We start from the raw sequence: 18,806 nt of genomic DNA on the forward strand, positions 1-18,806 counted from the left end.
ACAAGAACATAAAACAAATATACACAGAGATTTTTTCCTAGATCCCAAAACCAAGACTACTAAATTGATTTTTCATTATATTCCTTTCAATGTTACAATACATATATATACATGTTGAAATATTCATAAATCTCAATCCATGACTCTAGATTAAAACATAACCATAGTTCCCTTGACCGAATCTACAAAATCCCATGCACAGAAAACCATCATGCCCAAAACCATGTGTCACCCCCTATGACACCCCGCTATGCCCGACACAACATATAGCACGTGGGGCTACTTGTGGAAAAAATATAACACACACCCAACATCTACTAAGAAGAATCATTTGGTATACATTATTCATACCAACTTTTCTACTCTCACAACCAATCTACTAAAAACATGCAATATACATATCAACTTTTCCACTCTCAACCAATTATATAAAACCAACAATCATAAAACAATAAAAGGATAATATATATTGCAATTTCAAAGTACAAGTTTGTTTCAAGTACACAATAAGTAACCTTATGGTGGAGCTAAATTTTGAAATTAAAGGTTCCCAAGACTATAATATCTTTTTTATTAGCCTCAAGGAATAAGGTTTGGACAAGGACATGGAACGATCAAGGATCAGTTTTAAGTGTAGGAAGAAGGTTCAAACAATTTCTCAATGTGTATTTTTCTTATTAGCCTCAAGGATAAGGTTTGAACATTGAAAGTCCTTTTCAGAGAAGGAGATGGAATGACTAAGGATCAGTTTTCAATGTAGTATTTTTCTGATTAGCCTCAAGGAATAAGGTTTGGACATTGAAAGTCCCTTTTAGAGAAGGACATGGAACGACAAAGGGTGGAACGACCAAGGATCAAACAATTTCTCAATGTCTATAGGTTTCGTATATTTAGAAAAGATACAACATATTACATTTAGCTCAAAAGTGTGGAATGGCGATTCCATAGAGGAAACTCAAATGTGTGGAATGGTGACTTTGTCAGGCTAGCAGGTAACTCCTCAAATGAGAATATGTTTATTCATTTGGGTTATTCATAGTTATATACATGAGGGAGTGACTCTTGAGTTTCATCTCCCGATGATGCTTCATTTTCTCTTATTAATTATTTACACTATTTACAATTGTTCACCCAATCCCTATGATTAGGTGTCAACATTCCCCCCCTTAATCTGAAGGGATGTTGGTGAGTACAAGCATCGTTTTGAATCTTTCAAGCTTTTCTCTCCCAAGCGCTTTGGTGAAGATGTCTGCAATCTACTCATTAGTGGAACAATGGTGAAGATGGATTGTTTCAGCCTCAACATGATGTCGAATCAAATGATATTTTGTAGTGATGTGCTTCGTTTGATCATGGAACTTTGGGTTCTTGGCCAACTTTATTGCAGAGGTATTTTCAATCATGAATGGAGTCAAATGTACTTGTTTTACCTGCAAATCTTCCAAAATTTTCCTAAGCCACACAATTTCTTTTGTTGCCTCAGCTGCTGCCACATATTCTGCCTTTGTTGTGGAATCTGCTGGAACTGATTGTTTGTGTTAAACACACACATGGCAGAAAGAGTATGAAAGATAAAACATGAGAGTACATTTTTTATTAACAAAACATATACATTTATAGTACATGGTGTGACCCTTGGATTCATATTCCAAGTGGTCTCTTGGACTCCTTTAGTCTATTCATCTTCCACACTAACCCATAGAGGATTAGGTGTCCAACATCCCCCCCCCCCTTAATCCGAAGGGTTATGTATGAGTCCAAGAAGATAGTTGTAATATAAAATGTGCAAAAATGCATGGCAGCACTAGGCTGAATGTGCTCTCTGAAATGTTGGTATAAAGGGTGGTGGTTTAAGGATGACCACCAACACTGGAATGCTTAGTGTAGTTCCCGGAACTCTTCCAAGTCTGATATGAAGCTCAAGTCTTCTACTAGAGGAACTGCTCCTAATGTTTTGAAGAGGGAAACCTTCAACCATGAAAGGGAGATCTCTCCTCGCATAAAAGGGAGAACTTCAACTTGAAAAGGGAAGTCTCAACCTGTGATGGTTTAAGGATAACCAACAACTCTGGAATGCTTAATGCAATTCCTGAAACTCTTCCAAAACTGGCAAGAAGCTGAAGTCTTCTGCTAGAGGAAGTGTCCCCAATTCTATTCCTAGAACTCTTCCAAAACTGGCAAGAAGATGAAGTCTTTTGCTAGAGGAAGTGTCCCAAATTACCAACTGAAGGCATACTCAGGGGCATCTTTGTCTTTGGCTACAACTCTGAAACTGGTGTGGCAGGTTGTGGCTCAGGCTCACTTGATATGACTTTGAAGCTTGTAGATGACCATCATTTCCCCCCTGTCAGATACAAGGTGAGATGATGGAGAAAACTCAACTGCAAGACTGTTCAATACTCTTGAACAAGTTCTGACATGTGACTGAAATATCTTCTTGGTTGTTGATGCCCATTGCCAAGAAGCGATCCATCCAAGATGAATCTTTGTTCTTGCAGGAGGTTTGTTTCTGAAGCATCTATTTGAAGAATGATTGGTTTTATGACAATGCTTACATGGATGAAGATCAAAACAATGATCTTTCAAATGGCCAACTTGGTCATAGTGTTGGCATTTCACAATCTATTGTTGTTGTTGTCGCTGTGGAAGAGGGGCAGAATCTGGAACAGCTAGAGGTGAACTGTCATGAGAAGCAGGTGAAAATGAACCGTCTTGAAGAAATCCAACACTTTGAAATTGGATTGGCCTGGAGTAGTCTGGAATATGAAAGGACACGTCCTTGTCATATCCAAGACCAGTTTTGTGCTTGTTGTGGACACATTGTTCCCAAGGTCTGATGATGGGCTTGGGAAGTGCAAACTGAACTTTTGTATTTGCATGTACAACTATTACTTTATTGGGAAATGGATCTGAATCAACTTTAACATTATTGTCTTGTTGTTTATGGGACTCTGTTTCATTGTTCTGAACAAAAACAGGTTCAGAATGATGACTCCATTGTTGTAATTCTGCGCGTTGTAGCTGAGATTCAAGCTGCAAAAAATCAATGTTTTCTTGTGCATGTTGTAAAGATGTTTGAATATCTCTTAGTGTCTTTGTTGAATTTAACTGTGCTTCCACCAGTGGATAAGATTAGAGTGCTTAATAACTTCAATAATCCATGAATTTTATCCATTATTTAAACAATCAAATCAATAAATGACCAAAAATGCACTTGTAGAAACAATAATGGTTTTAGAAAATTAATTTGCCAACTTTTCAACACGAATTAATTTTCACTGCTCATGTTCTCATTTCACAATGTCTTGTGCCTCAATTTCTACACAGCAATCCCAATATTGTTGTTTTAACATAATGTCTAGCTTGACAAGTTTGCAGCCCACATTCTCTTCTTTTCTAGTGATAACAGACCCCAACAGAAATGAGATTAGCTTCTATATTTCATCGACCATACACCATATAATACTAACATTCGTGCACAAAAGCCTTCAATGCAATTTTCTGGTGAACCCAGTAAAGTGCTCTCTTTCTCTAGATCTTCCCTTCCTTTACGAAGCAAATAAACCACAAGATATTGATAGACTGTTGCATGCACATTACAAGGTACTACAAGCACATGAAATATGGAACATGTACACGAGCTCAGCCTCTCATAAACTCGTTGCTACAAGCATGCAGAAATCAGATCATAACATCAATCGCTGTAGTTCGATTCCTTTGATCCTAATATTGCAACATGGCTTCTCCAATGGCTAGATGAAATGTGTCCTTTCAATAGACATGGAGTGATGGCGGATGATTTGATCAACTTAAGCTCTTGAGGCTATTGCTGATGCATCTAGAATAATGCGGCTTTCTCCCTATTATAACTCAACTCTTGAAACCCTTAGATCTAGAATGACTCAGCCTTTTGAATCACAGTCAGGGCACCAGAATTTCTGCTTCACATTCCACTATAAATACTCAATTGAAATACATCAAAAAAGTTTCTTTCAAAATCCTTTTTTTTTCAAAGAAGTATGCATATATATCAACCTTCAAACAACACCCACATTTAAAACCATCCATACGCAGTCAACACTATCGTCCTTTTCAATCAAGGCGGCGCACATAATACATAATTCAAAACATGGGTTAACGCAGAGCTAGGAAGAATTAATACGAGAGATAGTCGAGATGTAGTGGCAAGTTTTGCAGGTCAGGTTAAATAGGCCCCATAGCAAGTAGAATTTTAGATTTCAAATGGTGCGAAGCCGCTCGACGGATAAGGAGAGGAGTGGAGCCGCTTGTCTATGAGTGGTGGATAGATACTGTTTTGAGCTATAGCCAAGTTGAGAACCACTGGGTTCACACAAAATACACAAAATTTCCGAGCACGGAGAATTGCATGATCATGTTCTCTTTTTATAAATTTTATTTTTTGGAGTAGTGCTGAAGCGGTAGTAGCAGAAGCATTGATCTGTAATCTGCCCATTGTTTTCTTTCATAAGGATCTGGCCATATCCCAAATTAACAAACAAGCAGAACAGTGCTGAGGCTCGAGGGGTTGGCCGTGTAGCACAGCGCTGAGGCTCGAGGGTTACAACGTTCAGAGGCAGGCAAGCGAAGCTGTGGAGGGAATCACGATGGAAAAAATGCCGCAGAACAGTAATGTTTGGGTAGACATTCTTGCAGTTAACAGCAACATCATTATTCCACGCTCACGACATTCACCATATTTCATAAAAAATATATGTAAATAGATTTGTTCGCCCAATCATTTACAAATAAAAATACTATTCTAAATCGCTCAACAACACGCCACGGGATCAAAACTACTGAGAAGCAGATCCAATCTCCCCCTTATCTTTTCCAAATTTCTTAGGCAAAAGAACCGGGTGAATGTTAGGCATGACTCCTCCATTGGCAATGGTTACAGCACCCAGCAACTTGCTCAACTCCTCATCATTGTGAACAGCGAGCTGAATATGTCTTGGAACTATACGATTCTTCTTGTTATCCTGAGTAGCATTACCAACAAGTTCCAAAAGCTCAGTAGCCAGATATTCAAGAACAGCGGCAAGGTTCACACCGCAATTACATCCTCCTGTGTAGTGAGATTTCAATATATTTTGACAGCAGCCCGTTTGCATCAAGTAACTTCTTCAATTCCAATAGCATTTCAACACAATACAACATATAAGACTCCTCCAGTGCACGGTAAGATTGGAGAGAAAATATTCAAAAGAGATGCGCATAATGGACAGAGAGCATCTTAATTTTGACCATGTCAGAATAATGGACAGAGAGCAACGTTTTGTATGCAGGTGGAGCAGCCACAGGAGCAGCGTAGCAAAAGGAACAGGGCAGTGGAATAATAGTGAGTTCCAGGGGAATAATGATGCGTTCAGGTCAATAGAAGCGTCAGAGCTGCCAGGCTAGCCAATCTGCATAGGATTCAGAATACCATAGGCAGAATAGGGAGTTACAAAGCAGAGAGAGTCAAAAATGGCGCTGGAGAAATGACAGAGGTTGCAGCTAGAATTTAGCTGAGAAAATATTCATGAAATGCAGAAGTCATGGCAAAAATGACCTGCACAGAAAGGCCATAAAACAAATGGCTCAAAGTAATTATGAAGGGCAAGAATAAGCCTGCTCTGATACCATGTTAAACACACACATGGCAGAAAGAGTATGAAAGATAAAACATGAGAGTACATTTTTTATTAACAAAACATATACATTTATAGTACATGGTGTGACCCTTGGATTCATATTCCAAGTGGTCTCTTGGACTCCTTTAATCTATTCGGCTTCCACACTGACCCATAGAGGATTAGGTGTCCAACAGTTTGTGTGATCTCGAGGAGACAGCTCTTGATCCAAGACTCATAGCATAACTAGAATTAGATACCCCCATTTCTTTGTCTCCATCAAAGTCTGAATCAAAATATTCAATTAAGCTGAAGTCGCCCACCTGTGTATACTTGAGTCTAAATTCTTGAGTCCCCTTCAAGTACTTTAGAACTCTTTTTGCAATAGACCAATGTCCCTCACAAGGCTTTTGCATAAACCCGGAGAGGATTCCAACAGCAAACAAAATGTTTGGTCTGGTAGTAGTCAGGTAGTTGAGATTTCCTACAAGTTGTCTATACTTTGTTGCATCCTCAAATTCTTTTCCTTCAATGGATGTGAGCTTTAAGTTTTGTTCCATTGGAGTAGTTAGAGGATTGCATTTAGCCATGTCAAACCTGTTCAACAGATCTCCAATGTACTTCTTTTGAGAAAAGAATATGGACTTCAGACGCTGAGTTACTTCAATACCAAGATAGTAATGAACATAGCCCAAATCAGTGATTTCAAAACCTTTCCTCAATTCCTTCTTTATGGATGCAATGTAGCTCTCATTGTTCCCTGTTATCAAAAGATCATCTACATATACCACAAGATATACAATTGTTTTGCCAACTTTCTTGACAAACAAAGTTGCATCATCAAGATCATAATGTTTGAAATTGAGTTTTAGAAGATGCTCAGTTAATTTTTCATACCAGGCTTGCGGTGCTTGTTTGAGGCCATACAAGGATTTCACAAGTTTGCATACTTTATGTTCATGTCCTTTCACAGCAAATCCTTCATGCTGGGACATAAAAACATTCTCTTTTAGATCTCCATTCAAGAAAGCAGATTTTATATCTATTTGATGGACTTTCCAACCGTTCTGAGTTGCTAGGGAAAAGAGTGTTCCAATGGTAGCCCATTTTGTTGTGGGGGAAAAAGTCTCCTCATAATCGACCCCTTCCTTCTGTGAAAAACCTTTTTCCACAAGTCTGGCTTTGTGTTTGTCAAGTGAGCCATCAACTTTATACGTTCTTGTAGACCCACTTGCAGCCAATTGGTTTGGTTCCCAATGGAGGATCAACCAGCTTCCAAGTGCCATTCTTTATCAAGGCATCATACTCCTTTTGCGTCGCTTCTTTCCATTCATCATGAGAAGCGACTTCTTTGAAGGAAGTTGATTCAAAATCTGTAGATAAATTCAATTCACAACCATAAGAAACATCCATATCAACAAGTGAATCAGAGTCATCTACATCACCTCCATTTTGCCGGGTGGAATTTCTTGTTCCTATCTTTCCAACTTCATCAGGATGAACACTTTCAAGTGTCTTTGTCAGCCACTTTGGGGGACCTTTCTAAGATGGTCCAGGCTGCTCAGTTGATTGAGTTGGGACTAAATCAAGATTGAATTTCTCAATTATTTCAATCACATCACTCAAAGTATCATCAGTGGTTGGAGTTTCATAAGGGGAGAGAGTGCTTCAGAAGAAGATTCCACAGGTTGATCCAGTATAGGAATCCCCCCTTCAAGATGTGGAATCTGATTATCAAATTCTTGAAATGATTTTACATTTGCAAATCTATCCAATCGATCAAGTTGCCGCTCAACAACACTGTCAGCTTTGATTGATTTAAGAAAGATTACATCTCTAGATACAACAAACCTTTTATTGACTTCATCATAGAGACAGTATTCTTTGGAGGTGTTTGAATACCCCAAGAAGATACACTTACGACTCCTTGCACCAAGTTTGTTTCTATGTACTTTTGGTATCAAGGCATAACAGGTGGAACCAAAGACCCTGAGATGCTTTACCGAAGGAATGTGCCCATACCACATTTCATAAGAAGTCTTGTTTCTAATAGCGTTAAATGGACATCTATTCTTTACATATACAGCACATAGAATTGCATCAGCCCAAAACATCAATTTTACATTCTTGAAAAACATCATGGAGCACAACATATTTAAGATTGTCCTATTCATTCTTTCAGCTACTCCGTTCTGTTGGGAATTATAAGGCACAGTTGTTTGATGTTTGATCTCATGTTGGCGAAGATAGTTTTCAAATTCATTTGAAGTGTATTCTTTTCCATTATCAGTGTGAATAGCGCTGATATGAGATTGTGCATCATTTTCAATCCATGTATGAAAGTTTTTGAATGTTTGAAAAGCATCAGATTTGTTCTTCAATAAATAAAGCCGACACATTCTGGTGTAGCCATCAATAAATGTCATCATATATTTATTTCCATTTGCAGAAGGAACAGGGATTGGACCACATAAATTTGAATGAATGAGTTCAAGTTTTCTATGTGCTCTGGAATGTGAATCATGAAAAGATTGTTTGCCATGTTTTCTTAGAATGCAAGCATGACATTGCTTAAGTTTCCTAGGAATTGTAGACAAACCAGTAACACCATTTTTCTTCAACAAGCGGAGGCTGTCATAGTTCAAGTGTCCAAATCTATCATGCCATAATAAACTTGATGGAAATGTACCTTCATCATAATGAGAATTGTATGAAAAATTTTGTGCACGAGCAGAGGTACCTTGTAGCTTGAGAAGCCTTTCTTCTTCTATCCACGTCATGACAAGTGAGTGATCTGATGCTTTTCTCACCTCAACTTTGCCATCAAACATATGAATGGAGTATCCTTGCTGGCGGATGTGGACCAAGGACAACAAGTTTCTCCTTAGTTGTGGGAGATATAAAACATCATGCAGAAGAAAGTCTAGAAGACAAGGGAATTTAAACCTGATTGTGCCAAGCCCAGATGGCTTGAGTTTTGATTTGTGTGCAAAGTATACTGCTCCATCAACATTGTCAATAAATTCTTCAAAAAAATCTCTTCTAAAGGTCATGTGGCAAGTTGCTTTTGAATCAAACAACCAATCATTTTTCCAAGAAGCAAGTGAAACATTAAACAAGTCTTCATTTACTCCAATATTACAATGTGCCACAACATAGTGAGCGGATTCAGGTGCTTTACCTTTCTCTTTGTCATTAGTTTTACCTTTGGGTTGGTTTCTTTCCTACTCAATTTGTCCTAAGGCCACTTGCATGTGGATGCATCATGTGATCCAACTCTATTGCAACGTATGCAATGCAAATCTGACTTTTCTCCTTGAGTGTCTGCCCCCCTGTCTCTGAAATTTCTTCTTCCTCTTCCTCTTCAACCACCTCTTCCTTTAGAAGAATCTTGAGCAAGATTTTTCTCTCTATGTGCAAGTCACATAGCCTCTTCTAAACACTGAGGAGTTTTCTTCTTCCCAAAATCCTTTTCTCTTTCGGCAAATTTCTTTACAAGGGAGTCAAAGGTAATTTCTTTCAAGTTCTCATTTGCTTGCAATGACTCAAGATAATTTCAGTAAGTGGGATAAAGTGCTTTAGTAAAAGCTATCAAAAGAATGTCCAGTTCAACATTAGTGACTTTGATATCATACATAATAGATTTTACTTCTGATGCAAGAGCAAGAGGATCATCATTTTGTAATTCAAGGCTGAACAATTTAATCATGAATTGAACAACTTCAAGTGCAGAGTGTGAGTCATAGACTTCCTTTAGTTTTTGTAAGGCTTCGAAAGCATTTGAAAATGGCGAAATATGGCGACTCCCCTCTTCATTTACTGATGCTACAATCAAGGCATAAGTCTTGTTGTTCTTATTTTCTCAAATGGCGAATTCCTTGTCTAAGGTAGGTTGTTCTGGTTCTTTGTCTCCATTTCCAACACACTCATTTCCACAGCTCATTAAAAATGAGTGTGTTTGATTTTCCGCGACCATTCTGGATAGTTCTCCTTGCCGTTGAGAACTACTCCCACAATAGATATCAATGAATGCATTTTAAAAATCTGTGTACTATAAAAAAATTTGCTGCCAATGTAAAAAGTTGCACCTCTAGGGTTAAAAAATGCAGTTCTGGTGTAAAATTGGGAAAAAAAATCACTTTGATATATAGGACAGAGGTATTTTGTGGGGTAGGTGGTTTATGTGGAAGGGTTTATATGTGGGGGAGGGTGTATCTAGCAGAGCAGCGACAGGAGTATGGGCGTATGGGAGAGGTTGTATGTGGAGAGGCCACGTGGAGACGTTGTATGTGGAGAGGTCGGAAGAGGGGCCGTATGTGGAGAGGCCTCTAATGAATGAGTCTGAAACCAAAAAAACCACTGTGACAATAATTCCCAATTCGGTCCCTGAACAAGAACTTGAAGGAGCAATTACTCGTGAAGAAACTGATGTATAAAACTTGGGTCCAAGAAGGCCTTTGTATCAAACAAGAGTTGATATGGACAACCCTTTCACTGTATATACTGTGCCAAGACTCCACCAAGAAGTCGATAATTTGTGGGGAAGTGGATAGCCATTCCACGGGGGCGGCTGTTAGCCGAAAGAGTTTAGAGAGGCCGAATGCGTGAGGGAGGGAGCATTCAACGTCAGGTTCACCACGGTATACCAACAAGGTCTAGGCAATCAGAAATGGGTGATGGCTTGTTTCAATACAAATGAAGTTACTCGATGGTAATGGGCGCAATCAAGTAAAGCATATACTTTCATAACAATACAAAGCGGTGGAATGGTGTATTAAACAGCGTGAGGGAGGTGTTATGAATGATACCAGAGTAATACCAAATAGCGTGAGGGAGCAACCATGGATAGTATATAACTTGTTGTGGACCACGATTCCACTGCACAAAAATGGGGAGTCGATAATGAGAAAATTGAAAACAACATGGAAACAGTGTGGCTCAGAGCCACAATGGCACCACAATAGTCGAGTCATGTCCCACAGTGGAAGTGTTTTAAATTAATAGCATGTTATACCTCTGGAGACGCGGGGAGGTAATCACTGGAAGCTCACCGACATACAAGCCAGCCTTTGCCATAATGCAACATCACAAAATATGCACTCACCGCACCACAGTCAGAGGTGTCAGTTTTGCAATATGAACAGACCATAGGCAAAATACGCAAAAAGGGAGTTACAAGGGCAGGGATGCTAAAAATAGGCTCTTATTCATTTGCGCTGTTCATAGTTATATACATGAAGGAGTGACTCTTGAGTTTCATCTCCCAATGACTCTTCATTTTCTCTTATTAATTATTTACACTATTTACAATTGTTCACCCAATCCCTATGTGTCAACAGACTCCATAGAGGAAACTCCGAGAGAAACGCTTAAAAAATTTTAGAGCGTTATCTAATTTCCTCATAAAATATTTTAGCACACATGATTTTCAAATACAGAATCCCTACACAGAAATGCATCTATACGAGGAAGTGACTCTTGAGTTTCATCTCCCAATGACTCTTCATTTTCTCTTATTAATTATTTACATTATTTACAATTGTTCACCCAATCCCTATGATTAGGTGTCAACAGACTCCATAGAAAAAACTCCGAGAAAAAAGCTTATAAAATTTCAGAGCGTTATCTTACTTCCTCATAAAATATTTTAGCACATATGATTTTCAAATACAGAATCCCTACACAGAAATGCATCCCTTGATAATTGAGGAACACAGACAAATCCAATAAGTTCGCAGAGATTATAGCTGACGCACATTTACATAGAAAGGCTCAAACCCATGGGAACCCACAGGTGAACGGCTAAGAGAGGTAGCAGACACATTTAATGATTTTCTATCACGCATATTTTGTGGGATCCGAATGAGAAGTGGATTCATCATTCCAAGAGAGATAGTTCTGAGGTGTCCATGTCAGCTTAATCCTCAATGTTTCTGAATGGATGATTCTCTAAATGCTAGGTATCTGTATCTTTAATCGCTTTTATCTGAAGACAAGGATTTTAGGTCTCTATCTGTTTATGGCCTATATGAAGACAAGCATTTTATAAATACAGGAGTCTACCTGATATGGTTTAGGTATGGGATGACTCCTTTTATGTAATTTGTTGGCTTATCTGAAGACAAGCATTTTATAAATACAGGAGTCTACCTGATATGGTTTAGGTATGGGATGCCTCCTTTTATGTAATTTGTTCCTTATCAAGACATTATTTATGAAAATGAAATTTTGATCTCTGTTTCAAAGGGAATGTTAACACAATTTTTTTTCAAGAAATCTAAATGCTAGGTCTCGGTATCTGTTTATGGCCTTTATCTGAAGGCAAGGATTTTATAAATACATGAGTCTACCTGATATGGTTTAGGTATGGAATTCCTGCTTTTATTTAATTTGTGGTTTATCGTGACATAATTTAAGGAATTGAAATTTTGATCTCTTTGAAAGGGACAGTTAACAGAATTGAAATTTTGATCTCTTTCAAAGGGGCAGTTAACAGAATTTTGTTTGGAGGAATATAAAAGCGATGGGATGGGGGAAAACCTTTTTGGTTTTTTTTTTTTTTTCAAGGAATATAAAAGAGAAGGGATGGGGTTTAAAATAAAAATAAAAATAAAAACTAATGAAAACTACTTTAGTGGCTCTCTATTAATAGAAGAAATTGCAAATTCTTTTGTGAAAAATAAATAAATAAATAAAAATACAATATGAAAAATAATGAAAACTACTAAGAAGGTAATAGTAATAATTGTTGTCCTTGATATTAAAGCTCCGTTAACATTTTAACAAACTTTGTAAACAAATTTTTTTAGCTTGTGGCATGGTGGAGGAAAAGAAGTAAAACATGTCTTGAAATTGTGTTAGTCTTCTTAGTCTTTGCCACGAACACACTAAAGACCAAACAGATGATATCACTGCAGCAAGAAATGAACAGCTTCCACCTTGACTCCTACAACCCAGCAGCAAGAAATGAATAGCTTCCACCTTTACTCCTACAACCCAGCACCTGTATATTATCTAGTTGTATACTATTCATAGTAGCCATCCTGATAAGGCTAGGAGTATGGAAGTAACGATTATTGTGACTTAACAAGAATTCGTTCCCCATATTATTAAAGACCAATCATTAATAACCAGTTGTCCAGAAACACATTTCACATATATATCAGGAACGAAATTTTTACAATTTAATAAATGAGGTTCATGTCTCGCATATACGCAAAAGGAATAACTGAAATAATCGATATATTAAATTAAATTTCGAATTACAGATCAGACGGTCAGAACAAAAAATAGAGATAAATACAGGCACCATTAAGGAACCTTTTCTTAGTTTAAACACAATAATAACTTTCCTTGATTCAGTTGTAAATTCATCGAAATATGTTAAAGCATAGCATTCGAAGGTATAACTTGGCTTATGTTAAACCATATTCAAACATGGCATGTTGCCTGCAAAATTTCAGTGCTGCCTATACTTGTTTGTAGCCTAAAATCTGAGTGAGCCTGTCACATGCCCACTACTAAATATGCTTTTCATATCGCTTTGCCTTCTCTCCTGATCTATGTTCATAGTATTCGACAATACCAGCTCCTGCTAATGCTGCCAGTGTCAAGGCTTGTGCATGCAACCTGCAAAAAACATAGACCAACATGGTCACCCAACCTGAAGCAGCAAAATTCTAAAGCAAACTGGACGTTAAATATCCATGAACAAAATATGAAATAACAAATCCCCGGACAGAAACTTTGAACTTCAAGTCCTCTCCATTTCTCCAAACAGAATTCAAACTAAAATATTCATGACGAACATGTTTTATGTCTTCATTTCTATTCCAAAATTGACACTAAGATCAAAATAAAGACTCTATTTCCAAGTCATGGACCTACAATTTCTCTCTATAGACTAATTCGTACATAACTTTCATCTCTTAGCCTGATAATAACTAAAAAAAAATAATAACTTGTTATTAATGTGCTGTCATAGAAAGGTGTTGGATCCACTGGTGAGAAACGTGTTTTCACCAGTGACCAGGTTCAATTCCCATAAGAGCAACAGCAGCTCCTGACATGTTTTCACCAGTGACTAGGTTCAATTCCCATAAGAGCAACAGCAGCTCCTCACATGTTTTCACCAATGACTAGGTTCACCGTTCAATTCCCATAAGAGCAACAGCAGTTCCCGACATGTTTTCACCAGTGACTAGGTTCAATCCCCATAACGGCAGCAGCAGCCCCTGACATGTTTTCACCAATGACTAGGTTCAATTCCCATAAAGGCAATGGTAGCCCCTGACATTGCCATGTGGGCACAAGGAGGTAGTGGTAACGACGTAGTGGTAAAATATGAAGCTTGCGTTGCACTCTCTGCACACACCTAATTGGATGATATCCAACCCTCTTGTCCATTACAGCCACAATTTTGGAGCCAGCGGGCAATTGGGGGATCATCCAAATGGATGACAAGTGGTGACAATTTCTTGGGGTTTAGAGCAAGCCACAGACAATGGAGCCAAAGTCCAAGCTATGTATCAAGGCTTTAAATTGTCAGGAGGCAGCGAGGTAGTTGGTAAAATATGAGGCTTGGATTGCACTCTCTGCACACACCAAATTGGAAGATAGCCAACCCTCTCATCCATTACAGCCACAATTTTGGGGCAACGGGTAATGGGAGGATCATCCAAATGGATGACAGGTTGTGACAATTGCTTGGGCTTTAGAGAAAGCCACAAACGATGGAGCTGAAGTCCAAGTTATGTATCGAGGCTTTAAATTGTCAGGAGGCAGGGAGGTACAATTTATCACCGTCATTTGTGACTCGTTTATAATCAAACAGCTGCAGCATGGAGAATCCTCCTCAAACCCGAAAATGGTCAGGATGGACTCACAGTTACAACGTTACAGGGAAGTCTCCTACTTCCATACCAAATGCCCCATGAACATAAATAGTCCTTCCTGAGGGAGCATACTTCAGTTTTTAAGGGTGATGTGATTCATGAGAAGAACAAGCCTGTTCATGAAATTTTGGACTCCGGGCCATGATATAAATTGGAAATAACGGCGACAGCATCAATCTGGGTATTCCTTCCTTTTTGACCTCTTAAAATTTGGAATGAGTTATCCTCTATACATATAGGAGACTCTCTAGGCTCCTTTATGGTTATGGAAAAACCAACTAGTTTAAGAAAGTTGGCTATTTACACCATAATCCATGTAAAGTTATTAGATCCAAGAAAGACCTTCCTTGAAAACTTTATAAGGATACTTAAAGGCAAGACTTGGCGTGGGAGAAAAATTCATTAAAATGTAGATTTTCACCAAAATAATGGCCACTTTAAGAAAGGTATGCCAAAAGCGGTAGAGAGATTAAGAAACAAAGGAACCCCTGACAAGAAATTCTCCAAGAGGAGCAAGAGGATTTGCAGAAAGGACAACACAAGATTAAAGCAAATCCTTCAGAAACAAAACTCACCTAAAAAAACACAGGTACGAACTCCAAGAAAGCAAAGATAAAAATCGAAGAAGTTTGATAAATCTTCACCAGCGACAACTTTGCATGGCTCAAAGAAGTCATAGGGCGAACTCTAAAATCCAAGGGACCATTCAATGGTTCTCCAGGAATAGAGAGAAATTCAGAACAGAGGGAGAGATCTCGCAACAAACAATTCTTGATCAAATCGATCAAGAGGGAACACAGGAAGATTTACCAGGATAGGAAAAGACGAGGGAAATTCTCTCCTAGAAGGTCCCTCGATCATCTACAAACAAGTGGAATGAGATTTAACGCAGAAAGGTAAGGAGCATCTCATCTCCCCCAAAACGTTTGTATGATGTTACTGCCATGCCCTCAACCTAGAACAAGAAACAGCTAGAACTCTTCAAGAGCCTAATCAAATAAAGTGATAGAACAGCTTCAAAGGACTCTTCTCCTACACAAGAAACTAGGAAATCCATGTCTACAGAGAAGCAAAGATCCTGCACTTCATGAGGTAGTTTGAAATCAAACATAGGGGACAAAGAAGGGGAAGGGCTTTGGTTGGTAAACTGATAGTGTCCCTTATAATGAAGGGTTTCTGGATATGTAAATGTAACTAACCAAAATATCAAACTTACATAACACCTGACACAAGATTAAAGCAAATCCTTCAGAAACAAAACTCACCTAAAAAAACACAGGTACGAACTCCAAGAAAGCAAAGATAAAAATCGAAGAAGTTTGATAAATCTTCACCAGCGACAACTTTGCATGGCTCAAAGAAGTCATAGGGCGAACTCTAAAATCCAAGGGACCATTCAATGATTCTCCAGGAATAGAGAGAAATTCAGAACAGAGGCAGAGATCTCGCAACAAACAATTCTTGATCAAATCGATCAAGAGGGAACACAGGAAGATTTACCAGGATAGGAAAAGATGAGGGAAATTCTCTCCTAGAAGGTCCCTCGATCATCTACAAACAAGTGGAATGAGATTTAACGCAGAAAGGTAAGGAGCATCTCATCTCCCCCAAAACGTTCGTATGATGTTACTGCCATGCCCTCAACCTAGAACAAGAAACAGCTAGAACTCTTCAAGAGCCTAATCAAATAAAGTGATAGAACAGCTTCAAAGGACTCTTCTCCTACACAAGAAACTAGGAAATCCATGTCTACAGAGAAGCAAAGACTCCTACACAAGAAACTAGGAAATCCGTGTCTACAGAGAAGCAAAGATCCTGCACTTCATGAGGTAGTTTGAAATCAAACATAGGGGACAAAGAAGGGGAAGGGCTTTGGTTGGTAAACTGATAGTGTCCCTTATAATGAAGGGTTTCTGGATATGTAAATGTAACTAACCAAAATATCAAACTTACATAACACCTGCAAGTTGCTTTCCCAGCACAACATTATTATAATTATAATGTGTTCAAAAATTGAGCATTCAAAATCATTTTAGCTATTTAATGAGCAAAGACCTCTATGAGTAGGGTATTCCCTCTCTTCAGAGCACATAGAGAAGCAGACGAACAAACTGTTACCGTTAATTCCCAAGACATGGTGAGAACATGGATACCTAACAAGCACTGAGTTATCTCTGAGCCTTGAGCTTCGCTCCAACTCCAAATCAATTTTAGGGCAATTGGTCTTGTATGTTTTCCTTAAAATAATTTTCCCAATGCCAAACCAAATATTATACTGACAAAAGGGGACGACAAGGACAAAAAGGGATATCAGCAAATACAAGCAAGAGGTCTTAAAAAGAAGAAGAAAAATGAAAAATTCAATGAGAACAGTGGTTTGACAGCAGGTGTTTAACAAAAGAAAGCTGCCCATAAGATAAAAACGATCTAAAAATTCCCTTGCACAGATAAAAGGAAAAGAAACACAAACAAAAATAAGCAATATTACATAAACAACTCCAATCTGGATAGAGAAATCAAAATTCAGAAATACTTGAAATTAAACATCAGGAGGAGAGAGAAGAAGGCATTGGCACAAATCACAACTAGCTCAGGGAGATTGCGATGCAAGACAGGAGGATGGAAGAATTCTGAGGAATGGAACAGCAAGACATCCCTAATTAGTGAAAAAGTAGAGGTGAAGGCCGAGAAACACTTACTACTGCAATGTGAGGCATATTGCATACGACAATAACAGAGAGAGCTCTACAATAGAAAACAGCAGTTAGGAAGCAGGATTCCAAGAGAACCACGTAAAAGGCGCATCAGGAAGGGATGTAAGGAAAATGTTCATCAGAGAAGAGATGTTGGGAATCAATCCAAACAGAGCAATGCCCCACCTTCGCAGGTCGGATCCAAAGGAGTAATGATACACTTACTAATAGACATGGTGACCAAGTTCAGCTGAATCAGAGCCAAAAATTAGGAAATTCGGGCAAAAAATTGGTTCGGCCAAATTAGTGTTCGGATTCGATACGGAGTAACGAACAGAATCACTAAATTTTTGGCAAACTTGTGATATGTATACTCCCAACATTTTTGGGCATGGAAATTTTTCCCTTCGTATACAAATTCAATCATGATAAATAGTCACTATGGGTAAGGGGATTTTATTTGAATTAAAATTTTAACCATCAAATGACAAATGCAAACAATTAAAGCATTCACCAGATCTACCTTGCTGATGCAGAACTTCCAGGGCAAATTCAAAACCCTTATATTTACTACACAAACAGAAAATCTGATCAACTTTAAAAACGCCTAATCAAGAATGAGGCACGGTAAAAAAATGTACCTTGCATGGATGATCTTAACACTGGTTTTCATATTGGGTTGAGACCAATTGTAAGCAAAGGAACCAGCCAACCCAGTCAGCCATAGGGATCCTGCGAACATCAAAACCTTCACGATTCAATAAGGGATGCAAGACCTAATTACAAGGATATCAATTATCCATGGAAAACATTGAGATGCACTTACCAACAGCACGGAGCTTGTGCTGGGAAACCCATGTTCTCGCAGATGCGATTACGCTCTTGCCTTCTTCCGCCATCGCAAGATTTTCTTCTCAATCAGTCAAAACAGTTTTCAATACTGCGAATCTGCAAAGACACCCACGATTGCCTGCGAATTTGAAATTCGTTGGTCTTGAGGTACGAATATCCTTGGCCTCTCCTCTGTAGACAGAAAATTAAGACTCCTGTTAAAAAAATCGTGATTTCTCTCTTAATATAGAGAGGAAGAAGCAGGCAAAAGTTGGTTCACGGCGGTTTTTTACTTCGCTGGGTTTCAGATTCACGTGGTAAGAAGAAGCCAAGGTTGTTAGTGATTTCTGTGGTTATTCTCTTAATATAGTACGGAGGAAGAAGAATCGAAGGGTGGCTCAAGGCAGTTTTTCATTCCGCTGGGTTAGAAGAGTGTGGTAAGAAGAGGTCAAGGTTTGGCGGTAGGCGGTTTTTCACTTTGCTGGGTTTCAGTTTCACGTGGTTTTATAAATCAATTTTCAAGCCCGAAAATAAATCAACGTTCAAAGGCGGTAACCCAACGGCGGACCAAACACGTTTTCCTTTGTCACGTGACCACCACTGTAAAGCAACTATTTAATGATTGATATTGAACCAAGTCCCCTTAAAAAAGAGACGGCCACTCGTCTTAAAAAAGACTCCCACACGTCTAAGAGTCAAGAAAAAGTTGCCTGCTTGTGTTTGTGTTTGGTTGAGTTGAGAGATTTATTTTACAA

At 38.5% G+C, this 18,806-nt stretch overlaps 1 protein-coding gene across 1 annotated transcript; it reads right to left on the reverse strand.

The window, feature by feature from the left end:
- Nucleotides 1–12,858: 12,858 nt before the first annotated feature.
- On the reverse strand, nt 12,859–18,522 carry LOC149175742 (uncharacterized). Its single transcript, XM_089419739.1, has 3 exons — nt 18,047–18,522; nt 17,862–17,952; nt 12,859–13,262 (listed from the first exon to the last, which is right to left on the reverse strand). Exons 1-3 carry the CDS (start codon nt 18,117–18,119, stop codon nt 13,154–13,156), a joined length of 273 nt encoding a protein of 90 aa, XP_089275865.1. The 5' UTR covers nt 18,120–18,522; the 3' UTR covers nt 12,859–13,153.
- Between the last annotated feature and the right edge of the window lie 284 nt (nt 18,523–18,806).

The sequence above is a fragment of the Pinus tabuliformis genome, chromosome 4_1 (assembly GCF_031772625.1).
Source record: "Pinus tabuliformis cultivar Carrire ecotype Pingquan chromosome 4_1, CPIR1, whole genome shotgun sequence".
Taxonomy (NCBI): domain Eukaryota; kingdom Viridiplantae; phylum Streptophyta; class Pinopsida; order Pinales; family Pinaceae; genus Pinus; species Pinus tabuliformis.